The 19,551-nt window shown below is 57.3% G+C and overlaps 1 protein-coding gene across 3 annotated transcripts in view; it reads right to left on the bottom strand.

The window, feature by feature from the left end:
• Nucleotides 1–19,551, bottom strand: part of ATP6V1C2 (ATPase H+ transporting V1 subunit C2) — a 47,368-nt gene that overhangs the window by 19,751 nt on the left and 8,066 nt on the right. For 2 of the 3 annotated variants that reach the window (XM_062208958.1, XM_062208959.1), the window contains exon 4: nt 3,471–3,556. In XM_062208958.1, the coding sequence (XP_062064942.1) occupies nt 3,471–3,556 (86 nt within the window). Of the gene's footprint in view, nt 1–3,192; nt 3,223–3,470; nt 3,557–19,551 lie in introns of all 3 variants that reach the window. The other variant, XM_062208960.1, reaches the window with a different exon arrangement.

Genomic DNA, 19,551 nt, shown 5'->3' with positions numbered 1-19,551 from the left:
TGGTGCTGCAGGACTCATGCCCCCATAAACAGGGGCCCCAGAGCTCAGCCACACTCTGTATCCACACGCACACGCCCAGGGAAGGCCGCGTGAGGACACGGCGTGGGCTGGGGACCTGGTCCTGAACCTCCGGCCTCCGGAGCTGTGCTGTTCAGCCCTCACAGTGCACGGCGTCCGGGGAGAGCGGTGAGCAGGCGGAGGCAGACTGGGGTCAGCCTTGCTGTTGCTACCCAGCTGGGGACGTGCGATCGTGGACGGACTCAGGCCCGAGGAGATGGCCAGAGGACAATGGGGGCTGCGGTCAGAGGCTGGACAGGAACGCCACGAGGGGCCCTCCTGCAACAGACCCACATGCTGAACCCCACCATGGGCAGGCGCTGGCCAAGGCCCAGTCTACCTCCGGGCAGCCTTGAGGGCGGGTGTGGGCCTCCTCCATGAAGCCCCCACCCCAGCCAAGTCATGCTGGGCTCCTCGCTGCCACCCCCACCCCTCAACACCCAGGGTGCAGGAAGCCCGGCTCCTCTGGGAGGTCCCTGAGCTCTGTGACACTGGGACTCTGCCGGCCACTGCTGAGCCTCTCAAGGGCCCCACTGGGTGTCCCACAGCCCACCATGGTGCCCTGCAAGGAGACGTGTCCAGAAAACGCACAGGACCTTGACAGAAATCCTGGTGACCAGGGCAACTGGCACCACGAGCTGCCGAAATCCTACCATGCCCTCGCCTCGTGCACTCCACCGTCCCAGCTCCTCATGGCATTGCCCTCCCCTCCAGGAGCCCCGCCGGTGCCACTGGACTCAGCCGGCCTGCTGTGTGGCACATGAGCCCGGGCCCCACCCTGTGCGCTGCTGGAGGGCCCAGCTGCACCTGTGTCGCATCAGCTCCCAGGGCCCAGCACGCGCTCCATCCAACCCATGGGCCAGAGGACATTAGACAAGGCAGGAGACTCCTGAAACCCTGAGGTTTGTGACTGTGGTCTCTCCCCCCCACCCCCCCGCCTTCCTCTCCTCCTCACCTCTGCTCCTACCTCCTGACCCCAGCACCAGTGTCAGACACCGAGCCTTGGCCCGGGGCACACACGCAAGGGCCCTGCACCTGTGCACACTGGTGCCGTGGGGCGGAACACTGTGCACAGACACCTCGGCTTCCCCCAGGCTCCCTGTGCCTCCCAGCCTTGCAGCTCTCTCTCCTCTGCCCAGAAAGGACAGGCCTGGCCTCCTGCGCCCAGGCTGGAGTCGGGAAGGCAGGGCCAGAGCGGATGGCCTGGGAGAGCGAACCATGACTCAGACACCCAAACCAAACACGCCAGGCACAGCCCGCACCTGTTGAGCAACCACAGGCTCAGGTGAGAACCCAAACAGGGCCAGGCGGCAGAGGGCAGGGCCGAGACCCACCGCCCTGCCAGCCCCAGAGGCCACGGGCGACGTCCAGCTCAGCAAACTCCACCACCAATGCCCTGCTCCACGCTCAGCAGGAGGCAAAGGATGCAAAAGAAAGGAGCCCAAGGAAACCCGAGAGCCAACGCGGTGATCGCTGCTCCGTCCACGTACTGGTGGGTGAGGGAAGCAGGCAGGGGACTCGCCAAGGTCGGGGTGCACACTGCTCCATGACGACAGTGCCCCAAACTGCCCCGCAAGACCCCACCTGCAGGGGGCACCGAGGCCCCCTGGGTGACCCTGTCAATCACTAGGCCCTGGGCGGTGTCCTCCAGGTCACGCCGGGCAGCTCTGGAGAGGCCTCTGGCCTGCAGGACTTCTCAGAGCCTTGCCCACACCACCGTGCACAGGGCTGGCACAGGTGCCGCAGCCGCCCCGGCCTTTGCTGGGGGCTGGTTCACAGAGCACGCTCTGGAAACTCCCGCCTTGGAAGTCGCTGGCACCCACCGTGCAGGAGGCCTGGAAGCTGAATTCCCTCCCCTGAGAACACAGGTGGCCGTCTCTCGGGGTTGGAGCCACGTGCCTGGGGATAGCTACCACGCAACAGCCACATCTGGCTTTAAGGGGATGCAATTAGAGCAGAAGTGTGAGTACGGCGGCCACTCTGAAGATTTATTTACTTATTTGAGAGGCAGAGTTACAGAGAAAGAGGGAGAGTCAGACAGAAAAATCTTCCACCTACTGGTTCACTCTCCAAATAGTCACAACGGCCAGTGCTGGGTCAGGAGCTACACCTGGGTCTCCCACATGGGTGCAGGTGCCCGAGCCCATGGGCCATGTTCTGCTGCTCTCCCAGGCCATCAGCAGGGAGCTGGATTGGAAGTGGAGCAGCTGGGACATGAACCAGCACCCTGTGGCCACTCTTAATGTAAATTTCCATGCCCTAAATACCAGGCTTTTTTGTAGAGAAGTGGCCCTGGGTTCAAGTCCTGGCTCTACTCGGCTCAAGGGCTGGGGTCCCTGCTGACCATGTGGGAGTCCTGGATTGAGTTCTAGGCTCTTGGCTCCCACCTGACCTCGTCCTGCTCTGGGTATTTGTAGAATATCTCTTCCTGTCTCTCTCTGCCTTTCAAATAAAATGCAAATAAGCAGATTTTTTAAAAAGACTATTTGTTTTGAAAAGGCAGGAAGGATGGGGGGGAGGGGGACATGAATGTGCTCACCAGCCACTCAGCCCAGGGCCCTACAAGTCACCTGCTGGGAGACAGGATCAGCTGGGCCACTGGACAAAGCTTCTATTAGGATGAGCAGTGAGCACCAGTGTGACAAATAGCTCATGCTCAGGAAGGCATTGGGAACTTGCCATCCCTAGGGTCACCCCTGTTTAATGCATCCATTAGAGCAGACCGGAAAAAAACCCGAAGCAAACGGCCCCCTTCTCACAGCCCCACCTGGACTGGCCACGGTGAAGGTACAGCACACAGGACAGCCTCAGAGAGCAGGCGGCAGGGAGCCTGGGGACGGTCATCCGGGCGAGGATGCAGAAGCTCCCTGGGGAACCCCGCAGAGTCAGGGTGCTCATGATTGCAAGGCTGCCTGGGGGAGGCAGGGGCGACCCCAGAAAGACGGGCAAGGGAACAGCACCCTGGCCGCCTGTGCCGTGCGGATGCGTGATCGAGCTACGAGGTTGTTACTTGAGAAATTGCCGCACCCCCAAGACCCAACCAGCACCCAGCCTCCCGGGGACATGCAGGGTCACACCGAACACACACGGCAAGTGGGTCACACGGAGCACACACGGCAAGCGGGCCCAACCTACTCTTTAGACATTTCATTTTCTCCTTCAGACCTGCAACACAAGAAGGCAGGGTTATCAGACGCAGGAAGCCAAGCTGAGACGTGGGGGGCGTGAGCGGTGAGGCTGGCCAGATCGAGGCACCGGAGTCACACAGACGTAACCACCCCAAGTCTCGGCTGCGCCACTGAGCTCCGGGCATGCAGCCCACTCAGCGGATCAGGGCGGGCTCCGCCAGGGCTGCAGCCAGGAGAGCGCCGAGCGGCTGGGCCTGGTGTCCCCCAGCGGTCGTCAGCACCTACCTCCGTTGGCCAGGAGGTTCTCTTGCACCTTCCCCTTCGAGTCCTCCAGGACTTCCACCACGCTCTGAGCCATTCTCTTTATGAGGCTTGGGAGAGAAGAGAAGTAGCCGGTCAGAGTGGGAAGTGGGCGGGGCGCCACCGTTGGGGGCTACTTGGTAGTGGGGCGTGAAGCGGCCGCACACACGAGGAACCAGTAGTTCCACTTCTGGGAAAACGGCCCGAGGAAGGAGGGCAAACAGAAAAAAGCGCTCTGAATGAGGAGCTGCCCTCGGCGGTGCACCTGCTGTGAGTCACAGCAGGGGAACCACGGGAACAGGGGACCACGGCGGGACGCGGGGGCAGCCGTGGAGGACGGGCAACAGAGGCCCCATGCCAGGCGTGAGCTTTGCACCAGAACACGCCGTGGAGACCAGGACGCGTGGAAGCCGTCTCCCCACCCCACACCTTCTCACGGTGTTTCCGATTAGAAAAAGGAAACTTTCGGTCCCCAGGAAACATACGGGAGGCCCCAGAAAGTGCGGGAAAAGCCCAGCACAGGGCTTGCAGGCACCACGGCTCAACTTTGGCACGACGTCACCGATCACCAATTGCTTGGTTTGGACCAGGTTGCTTTGACTTCTCCGAGCCTCGGTTCTCCTATCTAGAAAGGCCGGGTAGCACGCAGCGGGCAGGATTCCTGCCGATACGCACAGCTGGCCGGGCCCTGCTCGTGTAAGAGCAAGAGAGCCTGCTCCAGGAAGCTCGTCAATCAGAACCCCAGCCGGCAAGCAGGGGAACCGGGAGCAAGGTCTGCAAAGTTGCAGGAGCCACAGCTTCGCCTCGGGCCCCCTCGCCGCGTCTCACAGCTCCCAGGAGGCTGCTCGGGTTTGCAGAGACTGGACGCAGGGCCCACGGTCACGGTCACCTACTGTTGCAGGCACTGACCAACTGGCCACTGAGAGCACGGAGCCCAGGGGCCCTGGCTCTGACAGAGAAACTGAAGCGGAGAAGCCCCAATAAAAGCAAGGAAGAGGGGCTGGCATCGGGGTGTGGCTGGCTAAGCCGCCGCCTGCAGTGTCCTCATCCCATTTGGGCGCCAGTTCGAGTCCCAGCTGCTCCACTTCCCATCCAGCTCCCGGCTAATGCACCTGGGAAAGCAGCGGGGGAGGGCCCAAGTGCTTGGGCCCCTGCACCCACACTGGAGACCCAGAAGAAGCTCCTGGCTTCACCCTGGCCCAGCCCCAGCCATGGTGGCCATTTGGGGAGTGAACCAGCAGAAAGAAGAGCTCCCCCCCGCCTCCATTTCAAATAAATCTTAAAAAAAAAAAAAATAGGAAGAGAAGGAGGGTAGCCATGAGCTCTCCTGATGGTAAAAGTAATACAAGTTCATGGTCAGAGCCTGGAAAAACAAGTATATCATAGTTAACAAATGGACAACCACCCGTCCCCTCTCAGGAGAGCACACTGAGGGTCTCGGCACATTTCCAGAGACTTAACACTCACATGGGTCCCTTGAGTTTTTTCTGCAGCTATGAAGTTTCAAACATCCTTATACCACTGTCCATTTAAATCTCACAAAAATCCCCAAGCGGTTTCACTTCATTTTATAGATGGGCAAGCTAAGGCCCAGAGAAGCCATCTGCGCACGCCCCACCCCCCAGGATCCAGCCCGGACGTGGACTGCAGAGGCCAGGTCTCGGGCACCAGGCCAGGCTGCGGTCTGGACCCTGTGGCCTGGCCTGCTTCCACGTCCACCAACGGCAGCACTTCCTAGAAGGGCAGTTAACGGGCTCTCCCTAATCTCCATGGCCTGGGCTTAGCTCGTGCAATGGCTGTGGACTTGGCCTGATGTGTGTCCAGGATGGGATCCCTGGGGGTTGGAGAGACACCGACACGTGTGCGTGCAGGACGCCTGGGGCACCTGCTGCAGGTTCTGTGCCCTCTGCCTCCCGGGGAACTCCCAGAGATCAGAGAGAGGGCGAGAGAGTCCGGTTCCAGTAACCCCACTCCTCCCCCCGAGCCTGAGGTCCCGCACTGTCCCTCGTGGTTCTCCCACGTTCCCGACACCTTGTGTGTCTGCACGCGCAGATGGGTCCTTGTCAGACTGCCCTCCCGTGCCTGCAGCTTGTTACTCGTCGGGACCCTGACTCCACGGACCCACCGCTGCGTTACTTCAGCAGACCCCACACACGGCGCACCTCCGATGTGGCACCTGCTGCTTGGATGCTCTGGACAAAGCAGAGCCCTTGAGCTCCCAGAGCTGCTACCTGATGCTGTCAGCGGTTCGTGTTAGGATCAGGATGACACAGCCGAGCTGCCGGCTCCTGCTGCCGGCCCCCCGGAACACTGCCTAGGATTCATCGCCTCTGCTGAAGGCGGTCAGAGCTCCGGCCTCAACCAGTGTCTGACTCATGGAGGCTGCTTAACAGTGTTTGTTGAATGAATACATGAACCTTAGTGCCCTGGAGCTCCTACAATTAGGCACGTGCTTGTTTCTTTTCTACCAGACCTAAAGCAGAGCTCACCCATCCTTTCATCAGTGATCCTTTGCTGCTCCCCATCACACTTTATTTTTTTTTTTTTAAGAGAGTTACAGAGAGACAGAGGGAAAGGTCTTCCATCCACTGGTTCACTCTCCCAGTGCCTGCAATGGCCAGGGATGGGCCAGGGTGAAGCCAGGAGCTTCTTCCAGGTCTCCTACACGGGTACAGGGACCCAACCATTTGGGCCTCCTCTGCTGCTTTCCCAGGAGCATCAGCAGGGAGCTGGGTCAGAAGTGGAGCAGCCAGGACTCGAACCAGCGCTCATGTGGGATGCCGGTCTTGCAGGCTGCAGGTTAACCCTCTGCGCCACAAACGCTGGCCCCTGTGAAGTATTTAGCTTTACCAAGAGTGGCCCCTTGGCGTGTGTACCACACCTGGAACATGCCAGAACATCACGGTCTTACGAAGTTGAACTCTTAGAAAAATCATTTGTTTCACTTCCCAAAAACAGCACGGCCGTGGCTGGGATCGGTGCCTATGGTTGCCAGGAATCGTGGTGGTGCTGAGGCAGAGCAGTATCCACACAGAAAGGAACCTGATATGCAACGCGCTGTTTGGGTTTTTTGTTTGTTTTTTAAGATGTATGTATTTGAAAGTCAGAGTTAGAGAGGGAAGAGACGGAGGCAAAGGGATCCTCCACCCACTGGTTCACTTCCCCAGTGGCCAGAACAGCTAGGGCTGAGCCAGGCCAAAGCCAGGAGCTTCCTCCGGGTCTCCCAGGTGGGTGCAGGGGCCCACACACTTGGGCCATCAAACACTGTTTTCCCGGGACCATTGGCCGGAGCTGGGTCGGCAGCAGAGCGGCGCCCACGTGCGGCAGCTTGAGCTGCTATGCCACAGCGCCAGCCCCACTCCGCGCTGTTAACGTCCCTCTCTCACTGCACCATCCGGGTGGGCCCCTTCCCAGGCGAGGACAGAGCATCCTCTTTCCTTTCTGTCCAGCGTTTCGTGGCACGGCCACAGACTGGGCCCTGCTGCTGGCTGCTGGGCTGTGTCCACCTTGCCAGGAGGCCGCACCGCCCACACGCTCAGCGCACACGCACTCCCATCAACGTGGGGCGGGAACGCCTGCTCTCCGACCCCGAAGGCGCGTTAATCCCTGCCAATCTGATAGCGGAAAACATCTCCCTGCTGTTCTGACCGCGTATCTTTGATCACCGGAGAAGCTGCACATCTCGTCTTGTGTTTTGGCCCCACAAAAGGCCGTATTCCTCCCTGTGGGGAGCGGGGCCCGTCCTTGGCTGGTTTTTCTTAGCTGGCTTGTTCATCTTTTTTTACAACTTGATATTAGTGATTGGCGTGAGCTCTGAGGGGGTTCAGAGACTCCGTTCCCGAGACGACACAGTGGGCAGACTGAGTGCACCAGGTCCCCTACGCGGCTAACGGGACACAGGTGTCAGGTCTGCAAGGCTCCGCGCTGGCCTTCAGGAACATTCCGGCACTTTCTGTAAAGCACTCGCCAGAAATGTCTCCACTGGGCAAGACGTGCAAATCACAGTTTTAATTTAAAAAGAGGACAAACGATACGGGAGGACCTTGACCATGCTGTCGGTTACACAGATGGACAGCCTGGCCACTTAAGACAGGCACATTTCACCAAGTGTAAATTTCAACTTGCTAAACCTTTTTTTTTTTTTTTAATTTATTTGGCAGGTAGAGTTACAGACAGTGAGAGACAGGAAGGTCTTCCTTCCATTGGTTCACTCCCCAAATGGCCGCTATGGCAGGAGCTGCGCCAATCTGAAGCCAGGAGCCAGGAGCCTCCTCCTGGTCTCCCATGCAGGTGCAGGGCCCAAGCACTTGGGCCATCCTCCACTGCCTTCCTGGGCCACAGCAGAGAGCTGGACTGGAAAAGCAGCAACCAGGACTAGAACCCAGCGCCCATATTCGGGATGCTGGCACCACAGGTGGAGGATTAACCTAGTGAGCCACGGCGCCGGCCCCATAAACATATTTTTTTTAATGCCAGGAGAAAAAACAAATATTTTAGGATAGACATGAGTTAGAGCAAGTGGCCAAAGTTAAAGTCTCCTGTAAGGAGAAAGGGCAATACATCCCCCCTGCTGAAGCCTCCCACAAGACTGACTCCCCTTGTGGGGTGGGCGGTGGCTTCGCCAAGAGGGCCTAACCTGAGTCCAATCAGGAGGAAGCATCGGCAAGGTCCCACAAGGCGGAATCCACGACGTAACTGGCCCGTGCCCTTCAGAAACCCGAGTGTCACGGAAGTGAACGTCCAAACGTGCGCTCCGGTCTGAACAAGATCAAGACAGGACGACGCACTTCCAGGTCCACCAGCACCGGAGAAAACCCGAGGGTGCTTTTTGCTGGAAAGCCATGCTGCCGAGACGGCGGGCACGGCCGAGCAGGCTCTGTGGACGACGCGTCCTGGGCCGGTGGGACCGCGCCCTTGCGCCTCGGGAGACGCACGTGCGTACTGAGAAGTAGACACAGCACGTCTGCAGCTCCGGGGCCCCGGGGGACGGACAGACAGACGGCGGAACACAGATGTGCAAAGCACACGGGAATTCTCTTCCCGAGTCTTGCAACTTTCCTGGGACTTGGAGTCAGATCAAAATTAAGAGTTTAACAAATATTAACCACGTGGAGGAGGTAATTCCACTTTCAAAAACTGTTGCAGTGCCCACCTAAAGAAGATTCCAGAAAGACAAGACGTCGAGCTGTGAGCACTGGTTACTGTCTTCACACACACAGAAATGGGGACTCCAGCTCCTACGTCCTTACGCGTGATGCGAGTTAGGACATAGTACTTTTGCAAGTAGAAAATAAAACAAAAAAGTAAACACAGCAATATTATCCAAGAATCAAAAAAAGGTGAGAGCAATCCGGGCACCCACTGACGGGTGACTGATACAGGGCTATGGGGCAGTCCACCACCCCACACCGCAGCTCCACCGGGCCTCACAGGGATGGAAATGCCAGCTCGCTGTGTTCCGACAAACCCTGCAGATGTCACACTAAGTCACTCGGCACAGAAAGGCAAAGCCCGTGTGATTCCACTCACAGGAGGTCCCTCGTCAGAGGCTCAGAGAGTGGACAGGTGGCTGGGGCACGAGGCAATGAGTTAGTGGCTGACATACACAGAACCTGTTTCAGGGCCAGCACTGTGGCTCAGTGGATTAGGCTGCCACCTGTGGTGCCAGCATCCCACATGGACACCAGTTTGTATCGCGGCTGCTGCACTCCCCATCTAGTCCTTGCTAATGGCCTGGTGGAGAAGATGGCCCAAGTCCTTGGATCCCTGCACCCACGTGGGAGACCCGGATGAAGCTCCTGACTCCTGTCTGACCCAGCCCCGAGCTGTTACAGCCATCTGGGGAATGAACCCGTGGATGGAAGAAACTCTCGCTCTCTCTCCCCCGTCTCCCTCTCTTTCTGTAACTCTGCCTTTCAGATGAATAAAATGTCAAAAAATCTTTAAAATCTCAGTTTTGCAAGAGGAAAAGTTCTGTGGCTGGATGGGGCTGGTGGTGATGGTCACGCAGCACTGGGAATGTGCGCAACGTCTCAGAAATGGCTAATACGGAAATAAATGCATTTTTAAATAACAGGCAGAGAAACTTTTACAGATAAAGCACCGTGGGGCTGGTGTTGCAGGTTAGGCTGCCACCTGGGACGCCAGCATCCCAGACAGGACTCTGGTTTGAGTCCCGGCTGCTCCACTTCCTATTCAGCTCATGTGCTGGGAAAGCAAGACGGTCCCAGTCCTCCCGGGATGGGGCTGCACGCGCCTGGCTTCAGCCTGGCCACGTGAGGGCTGAGGTGGCCTGGGGGACACAAGAGCCCCGGCAAGCGGCCCACACTCCCCGGGTGGAAGCGCAGCCCACTGGCTCTGGAGGATCATCCGTCAGTGAGCAGATTCACGGTCTACAATGGAGGAGTGCCCGCTCCGGGGACATGCTGGGGACGTCCACCAGACATCTTCAGGCCGATAGTCTCACCCAGCCATTCCCCTTCAAGGAATCCATCCCCGTGCTACACGGGCACGCGTGTGCAAAGACCACACACGTTCAGCTGCACACCGTCTGCGGTTGCAAAGTGCAAGAAGCCGTCTCCATGCCATCAAACCAGAGATCCTGCGACGCAGGGTCACCAGGAAGGTCTCTGTGCTGCATGGAAGCACAGGCAGCAAAAAAGGCAGCAACCGTCAAAAGCCCACGCGTGTTTGTATACACACAGAAAAATCTGGAACAGCTGAAGTAACGCTCTCTGGAGTGCGGGACTGCAGGGGTCAGCTTGGGTTCCTTTTAAGAACAACAAGCGCGTATTCATAATAAAAAGTCACTTGTTGAAATCAACACGAGTGCGTGCTGCCCAGGACCTGACCATCACTGGGGCAGTCATCCACGGGAGCCAGGGGAGAAACTGAGTGACGGGAGTGGGCGGAGGGAGGGCAGTCCCCAGGTGCGAGGCACCATGAGCAGGACGCACAGGCTGGGCAGCCAGACACCCGGGGCCGGGGAGAAGGGGACAGGCGACAGGGGGCTGCACAGCAGCCTCACACATCTACCTCGTGTAGCACGAAACCACGCATCCCTTCCTTGGGAGCACCTCACGGCTCCAGGGTGTCCACAGCCACCCTGTCTTTGGGATGGAGGATGGCCCCTGAAATCCATCTCCTCTCTGCACCCACCAGCCAGGAAGTTTCTGCTGGGTGGGGCCCCAGGATTCTCCTGTGCCTGGGGTAGGGGTAGGGAGGCGTCTGGGCAGGTGACTGGTACCTCGTGCCCCAAGAGAGCAGCTGTCCCCCTATTCACCCAAGTCCAGCGACCCGAGGGCCCAAGCAAAGAGGAGCCTCCCAGAATGCATGAAGACAGTTTCCGGAAGGTTCTATCCCCATTGCTGTGCACGGCGAGGCTGCCTGAGCAGCTGCAGCACCGGGGCCTCCCCAGCTGTGTCCTCTGCTCTCGGGAACAGGGGTGGGGGCTCCTCCCTCCCGTTCTCTCTGCTGGACCTGAGCATCCAGGCTGTGGAAGGCAAGTCTATGCCACACAAAGGAGCTCCTCCCTCCTGGGGATTTTCTGGACAATTCCAGCAAAGAAAAAAAAAGGATAGGGTTGGCTGGTGTGCTCGTCTCGGGGGGAAGGCAAACAGGTGCGAGGGCAGAGTTTCCAGTTTCGAAGCAAGAACAGTAACTTTGACCGAAGCTCTTTCTAGAGATGGACGTGAATCCTCAACAAACCAGGGGACCGGGACACTGGGATGCAAGACCTTGTCCCAGGCCACTTCACTGGTGGCCTCGGCATGAGCTAGTGCCGAGCCCCACCCCGGCCCTGCCTCTACCTTGTCCCCGGCCAGCCCCCCAGTGCCTGTGGGTGGGAAGAGCCACACCTGGGCACTCCACGCTGGCCCTGGTGACTCACCGAGCCCCTGGGCACCCCACCCCAGCCTTTGTCCCTCTGCTTCCTCCTGGCCACAGGACAATGAAATCAACCAGCCCGCAGCCAAGTCATCAGGAAAATGTGCCCAGAGAGCAATTACGTGACTTCCCTTTCATGCAAACAAAGGCTGATGAGGCTCGGCTGGGGGACTCCTGGGCACGCGCGAGCCCGGCTTTAAGCTCACGCTCGCTGGACGCTGGAGGCGGGGAGAAGCTGGCCTTCCGGGGTTCCCTCCGCACGTCCCCCCAGGCACTCAGCAAAGCACCCTCGGCACACAGACACAGCCCTCTCTGGCAAAGTTGGGAACACGGGGCCGCATTCCCCCACTTCATAACCCTGGCCCTCCGAGAAAACGCACCCCGCAGGGGAGGGGGCGAGCGCAAGAGGCGTCGCTGGCGTAGACAGCACACAGTCCCTCAGTATCTGGGTGAGAAAGCTCCAGAGACCGCCAGATGGCCCACCAAGCAGCACAGCCACTGCGCCCCCAGTGGGGCCCTGCTCACACAGTGGGACCGCAACGCACACAGTGTGCGGGACACCGCCCCTACCCACCCAGGTGGTGCCTGAGCAAAGGCCAAGCGGTGGCAAATCACCAAACAGACCTAAGAATGGAAAACATTACGTTCCCCACTGGCGAGGGTGAAGCCACCTCGTGACGCCGGCATCCGATATCGGAGCACTGGTTCGAGTCCCGGCTGCGCTGCTTCCTGCTAATCCTCCTGGGAAGGCAGCAGAGGACGGCCCAAGCACTTAGTCCCCTGCCGCCAATGTGGAAGCCCCTGAGGGAGCTCCTGGCACCTGGCTATGGCAGCCATCCGGGAAGTGAAACAGCAGATGGAAGATCTCGCTTCTCTATGTCGCTCTGCCTTCCAAGTAAATCACGTACATATAACTTATGTACAAGTTATATTACAGAAATGCTTTGTCTCGCATCATCACACGTCATTCTCATCTTGCCAGGTAGAAGGACAAAGCTTCTTAAAGACACTGAACCGACGGGAAGCAGAGCGCGGACATTCTTGCAACTTCATGGAAATAACTGAGCCAGATATGCAAGGCACTGTAAATAGCTTGACTAGGGTAATGAGAACGCAAAGCATTACGCAAAGCAGCTAATTAATTACAAAATTAGTATCTAATTATAATAGAAAGGAGGATGTACAAAACACAGTTGAAATCACCACACAGGGTCACACCCAGACAGAAGCCAGGAGCCTGGAATTCCAACCGGTCTCCCCCGTGGGTAGAGGGGAACCAAGTACTTAAGCCATCATCTGTTGCCTCCTAGGGTGTTCAGTAACCAGCAGCTGGATTGGAAGTGGAGAAGCCAGGTTAGAGCAGTGGCTTAATGCTCTGTGCCATGATGTCCACCCCATGCCCTAAGAGGTTTTTTTAAAAAATAAAAAGATGGGGGAAGTGCTGCGGCATAGCAGGTAAAAGCACCACCTGCAGTGCCAGCATCCCGTGTGGGCGCCGGTTCAAGTCCCAGCTGCTCTTCTTCTGATCCATCTCTCTGCTATGACCTGGGAAAGCAGTGGAAGATGGCCCAAGTGCTTGGGCCCCTGCATCTCTGTGGGAGACCCAGAAGAGGCTCCTGGCTCCAGATCAGCCCAGCTCCGGCCATTGCAGCCATCTGGGGAGTGGATGATCTGTCTCTCCCTCTTTCCCTCGGTAACTCTGTTTCAAATAAATAAATATTTTTAAAATAAAACAATTGCCTGCTCAGGCACATATTTTCCGAGCCCCGTAGGGGCCCAGGGCATCAGCCACCTCCACTGGCCATCGACTCACACTCGTTCCAGCCTGTAGGGGACGCGTTTCTTCTCCTGGATGTTATGGTGAGTGAATTACGCCTCAACTGGACAAAGATCTGTCCTGGCTTCCCTGCGGCTCTGCAGGTGGAAGCCCGCCTGGAGTGGACCCTCCAGGACCGAGCTGGCCAGGCACGTGGACATCACCGCCTTTCTCGAAGCTCCCTAGCTTCGCCCCCACCCTTTCAGTCATCATCACTATGCCATGTTGCTCCCAGAATACCGTCCACGCCCTGCCTTGGCTCCCTTTTCTCTGAGTTTCCTTCCATGGCCTCCTCCCTGGCTTCCCCACTGACCCCAGTCCTTCTCCTCCTGTCCATCCCTCCCACGGCAGCCAGAGGAATTCGCCCAGAAATACGCGACCCAGCGGGTCGCTGTGTGGCTTCCACCGCAGCAGTGGGTCCCCAAGTTCAAATATTAACGCTCAAGCTCCCTGGATGCTGCCCGCCCCTGAGAACAGCCCTCGGGCCAGCCTCTAAGCAAGTCGGCCCCAAAAAACGCCGCCCATGACCGCTAACATCCCCATCACACTTGTCACTTCTCTCAAACGCACAAGGTCCCCACCGCGCACCAGGCAACGCCACAGGGAGGCAGCTCCCGTCAGCCATCACGCGGAGCCGGAAGTGCTGGCTCCCTCCACAAAGGGCTCTCCACAGGTCTGCTCAGCATAGCAGCACTGCCTTCTGGAGAAGGCAGCAGCGCCTGGGACGTCCTCGGTGCTCGGCAGCGCGGCCGCAACAAGTGCTCTGAGATGTGGAGCAGGAGAGCCAGGCGAAGCCACCACCTTTGGCGCCGGTGTCCCAAATGAGCACCGGTCCCTGCCCCGGCTGCTCGTCTTCCAATCCAGCTCCCTGCTGATGGCCTGGGAAAGCTGCGGAGCTTGGGCCCCTGCACCCACGTGGGAGACCCGGAAGAAACTCCTGGCTTCAGCCTGTCCCAACCCTGGCCATTGCTGCTATTTGGGGAATGAACCAGTGGATGGAAGACTGATCTAACGCTGCCTTTTAAATAAATAAATAAATCTTAAAAAAAAAAAAAAAAAAAAAAGCTACATGGAGCAGGACATGCGTCCAATGCACCTACGTGGTCCCCAGCCATTTCTGTTCCATGTCACCCAGCATGAAGGCCGTCTTGTTACCCCATCTCCCAGAACACAGACCTCTCCAAGAATGTAATCTCAATACTCTCTGATCTATAAAACAAGACCCCTGTGCACCTGCAATGCCAAGCTTAGGCCATGACAGGGGGTAGGGGTGGGGGTGTGGTAAGGGCTGCCTTGGGAACTCAGGCACCATCTGGTCTTCCAGTCCCCATGCATCTCAAAGGATAAGGAGTCAATTCAAACATTTCAAAAGTGTTAGGGCTAAGGGGATGGGCATACCAAGGCTTCAGGTACCCAGACACCAGCTACCCCAAAGGGTCGTTCTTACTCCAGAGAAGTGACAATGTCACTGCAGCAGTTGTCACATCAATGTTCATGGAAGCTCTCTCTTTAATAACCATCGAGCTAGAAACCAGCTAAATGCCTCCCCATGACAGGCACACTGATGGATGGTGTGGCTTACCCTTAAGACGGAGCGCTGGGGCCAGCACCGTGGGACGCTAGGTTAAACCGCAGTTGGCAGCACCCGTATCCCATATGGGAGCCAGTTCAAGTCCAGGCTGCTCCACTTCCAATCCTGTACCCTGCTAATGCACCCGGGAAAGCAGTAGAAGATGGCCCAAGCGCTGGGGCCCCTGCACCCACGTGGGAGACCCGGAAGAAGCTCCTGGCTTTGGTTTGACCAAGTTCCATCCATTGTAGCCATTTGGGGAGTGAACCAGTTGATGCAAGATCTCTCTGTCTCTCCCTCTCACTCTGCCTTTCAAATAAAATCTTAAAAAACAGGAAGCACGTCAGCACTAAAGAACAGTTGTCACACACACAGGCAACTCTGAAAACGTGAGATGGCAAAACCCAGGCACTTGCATAAAAACCCTGCAAATGCGAACGTCATGGCGACAGGAAGCAGATCCGCTCGGACCAGAGTTCCGCGGGGTAACGGGTTTTTTCACTGTCTGGACTGTGGTGCTGGTTTCACATGTATACATGCCAAAACTCAGGAACCCAATCATAAGCCTTAGAACTCTGCCATCATTTCATGTCCCTTATGTCTCAATGAAGCCATCTGAAAAACAAAAATCTGGCGCCAGTGCTGTGGTATAGCAGGTGAAGCCACCGCTTGTGACACCGGCATCCCCTATGGGCGCCAGTTCAAGTCCCAGCTACTCTGCTTCCAATCCAGCTCCCTGCTAATGCACCTGGGAAAGTAGCAGAAGATGGCCCAAGTCCTTGTGTCCCCGCACCCACACAGGAGACCTGGACAGGGCTCCTGGCTCCTGGCTTCAGCCTGGCCCAGCCCCAATCATTATGGCCATTTTTGGAGTGAACTAGGGAATGGAAGATTTCTTTCTCTGTCTCTCCCTCTCTTGTACTCAGCCTTTCAAATAAATAAATCTTTAAAATTCAAAAAATTAACAACAAAAATAAAATCTATACTACCTTGAAGCAGCACTTCTTACTTAGAAGATCCAAATGTCTGATAACACACTGTAGTAGAAAAGCTCATAAAAATATTGGGGTTCTGGGGCTGGCGCTGTGGCGTAGCGGGTTAAGCTTCTGTGTGCAGTGCCAGCATCCCATATGGATGCCGGTTCAAGTCCCGGCTGCTCCTCCACTTCCGATCCAGCTCTCTGCTGTGGCCTGGGAAAGCAGTGGAAGATGGCCCAAGTCCTTGGGCCCCTGCACCCGCGTGGGAGACCCAGAGGAAGCCTCTGGCTTCTGGCTTCGGATTGGTGCAGCTCCAGCCATTGCGGCCAATTGGGGAGTGAACCAGTGGATGGAAGACCTCTCTCTCTGCCTCTCCTTCCTTCTCTGTGTAACTCTTTTAAATAATATTAAAAAAAATTAGGGTTCCACTTTATTGCTGATGTATATGCAAAAGAGCCACCCCAAGATGAGACATCTGGCATGATGTACCAAAGGCATCTGACCCCAGGACCCTACAGTTGACCTCTGAGAATTCACACTGCAGATACTCCTACACATGTCTACAAAGAATAACACGCACGTATGAGAATTTGTGCAGCCACTTCTCAGTTGGTAACCCAGTGTCCACCACCAGGGGAATGGTGAACAACAACGGTAGTTCCACGGAGGACGCTGGTCACTTCCCAAAGGGAGCCTGCAAAGTGTGCCGATGGGGAAAACCTCCCTGGATATGTATTTTTAAAAAAGCAAAATGCAAAGCAACCTACGTGAACTACTATGACTTCATGTCGTAAGAGAACACACGAGAACACATCCTGGAAGTTTCCCGAGTTTGTATGAAGAGGCACTAGAGATTTCTCCAAGCAACCCAGAAAACAGGTTTCCTAAGAACGTGGGGCCGCCCAGAAGGGGGAGAACCTAAGGGAGCCTTCTCCTTCGCGAGCCTTCGATGTTGTTTTATCTCCCATGCTTATGGAACAAATCACTATTCAGGTAAAAATGCAGCAAAAAGAAACTTCATCATAAGCTCTTAAATACCCACTCAGAGTCCCCGCCCCTAAGTTTGCAGAAGCCGCGCAGGCTCTGGGGCAGGCTTGTGGCACAGCAGTTAAGTCGCCACCTGGGAGTCCGACGTCCCATGTCAGAGTGCCTGGGTTCAAGTCCAAGCTCCACTTCCAAGTCCAGCTTCCTGCTAATGCCCACCCTGGGGGTCAGCTCAAGTACTTGGGTCCCGGCCACCCACGTGGGAGACCAGAATTGAGTTCCAGGCGCCTGGCCTGACCCTGACCAGCTCTGTCTGTCGTGAACATTTAGGGAGTGGACCAGCAGCTGGAAGATCTTTTGTCTCCATCTCTCTGCCTTTCAAATGACAATAAACCCACAAATTATTAAAAACCCTGTGCTATTAAAAAGAGAAGCGGTGCCTGAGGGTCTAACAGGATAACGGCTCTCTAAGGTGCTGGCTGGCACCCAGGCCAGCATCAGAGCCCTCACAGTGTGGCTCCCTGCCACCTGCCACACAACCTGCCCCATCAGAATCCCTGGGCGGGCGGGCGGGCAGGTCGGGGGCAGGACCTGCATTTTTAAAGATCCCCCGAGAGACCCCACAGGCGCAAACAGCTCCAGCCCCCAGCGCGCCCTGTGTGTGACCAGCGGAGCCGCCCAGCAGCGGCCACGCCGTCCAGCTTTCCCGGGGTTTCAATCCCACAGGCAGGGACAGGGAGACGTGGCAGGTGGAATGTAGAGAATGAGGACAGGTGACCGAGAGGGACCGGGCCAGCCAGCTCTCCAGAGGAGGTGCCCTTTACACCGAGATCTGGAAGACAAGGAGGAGCCGCTCCACCAGGCTGGGGGGGCAGGTGGGGGCCTTCCGGGCCCAGGGAACACCTTGTGCACAGACTCAAGGCAGGGCAGAGCCGGGTGGCCGGGGGAGCAGGCCTGCGGGCCAGGACACAGGAAGAAAGTAGCTGCCCTGATCGCTCCCAGCTGGATGGCAGGATCAAAAGCCTGGATTTATTTTTTAAAGATTCTTTGTCTTATTTGAAAGGCAGAGTTACAGAGAGAGAGAGACAGAGAGAGAGACAGAGACACAGAGAGAGTGTCTATCCGCTGGTTCACTCTCCAAATGGCCACAATGGCCAGGGCTGGGCCAGGCTAGAAGCCAGAAATTCCATCTGGGTCTCCCACGGGGGTGGCAGGGGCCCAAGCACGTGGGCCATCCTCTGCTGCTTTCCCAGGTGCGTTAGCAAGGAGCTGGATCGGAAGAACAGCGGCTGGGGCTGGAACCGGCGCTCACGGGCTGCCCGCATCACAGGTGGCGCTCTAACTTGCGGCACCACAATGCTGGCCCCAAGAGCCTGGGTTTTGTTGAGTTGTTGAGGGCAATGAAAAGTCACACAAGGGTTTTGTAGCAAGGGTCATGTGACACAGTTATAAAAATCAGTCATTCCAGCTACGGTGTGGAGAGAGGATGAAAAAGGAACAGGGAGACGGCCGTGTCCGGAGGCCACTCAGAGGGAGGTGCAGGACAGGGTGCCGAGGGGCAGAGGGACGCGGGACAGGGTGCTGAGTGGGCGCCCGCAGGGCTCGGCCCCTCCTGATGTCCCATGTGGAGGACTGGACGGGAAGGTGGTGCCCAGGTCGTGTGCCCGAGAACCAGGGCCCTTGCCTAAGCTGGCGAGGAGACTGCACCGGGCGAGTCATCCACTGAGGACGGCGTTTGCTTAGAACCCGAGGACCGACGCCAACCGACATCCGAGAACGGCCCTCGAAGGCAGGCACTGAGCTCTCGAAGTTAAGGACAGCCCCAGTGGCTGCCATCGGCTCCAACTGAGAAGGGCACCAAGCCGGTGCCATAAGAGGAAGGAACTAGGCCGAGATCCGGGGACTCCAGGGCCCCCAAGGACTTAGGCAGGGTCCGGGACAGAAGAGCCTCAGATGAATTTCACCTCCAAACAGAGATTTCACAACGTGGCCTGGGGCTGGCCCTTACTCCGTGCGTGCCATACCTGAAGTGGCCGGCCGACATTCCTTCCTCCCGAGCTGGCCAGACTCCTGCTTTGGGGAGAGCTGTTGGGAAAGCCTGGCAGATTCTGGGTCACCTAAGGCAATGCGGAGACCGCCCCGGCAGGACCTCCGCCGAGGGCTGGAGGCGGCGGAGGCAGGGGACAGCTGCTAATTGCCACCTGTCACTGGCCTCTGACAGCCGGGGTGAGGAAACTGGGACAGTCAGGCTTCAGCCTGACACCTGGAGACTATACGATCTTGCACAAGTGACGTAACTCTGTGGACATCAACCTTCTCCTCTATCAATCACTGGCAGTGGCCAACATAGGGAAGTGGCAAGCATCAGGTGGCGTGGAACCCAAGACCCAACAGAACACACACAGCAGCGCTGGGGAAGAGAAACAAGGGCTAGAATGCCACTTGATGCTCAGGTGCTAGCGGTACCTAAGTCTGCCATCACCGACAAGCATCCGAGCCCCTGGAAGAAAGCAAGTAAGAGCAAAGGAGCCACGTGACCACACGCCTGGGAACCCGAAGAGAAGCCGCTGACAAGCCACAGAACCACGGGGGAGTTTCATACCTGTGGCAACTCGTGAACTGCACATGTGAGAACCACCCCCCACCCCACCCCCACACACCAACAATAAACATGTAGCAAAGCAAGGACAAAAATGGCTCATTCCTAATAGCAACAAAATAAAACTGATGAACAGCTGGGGCAAGACCTTCAAGGAACAGAACTGAGCCAGCACTAAGTGAACAGGGCGGGGGGACAGGTGGAATTGTCAGAAGGCCCCAGCGGGAACTGTCCCC

This window comes from Lepus europaeus, chromosome 13 (assembly GCF_033115175.1).
Source record: "Lepus europaeus isolate LE1 chromosome 13, mLepTim1.pri, whole genome shotgun sequence".
In the NCBI taxonomy this organism is placed as follows: Eukaryota; Metazoa; Chordata; class Mammalia; order Lagomorpha; family Leporidae; genus Lepus; species Lepus europaeus.
This window is presented reverse-complemented; position numbering and strand designations above follow the sequence as displayed.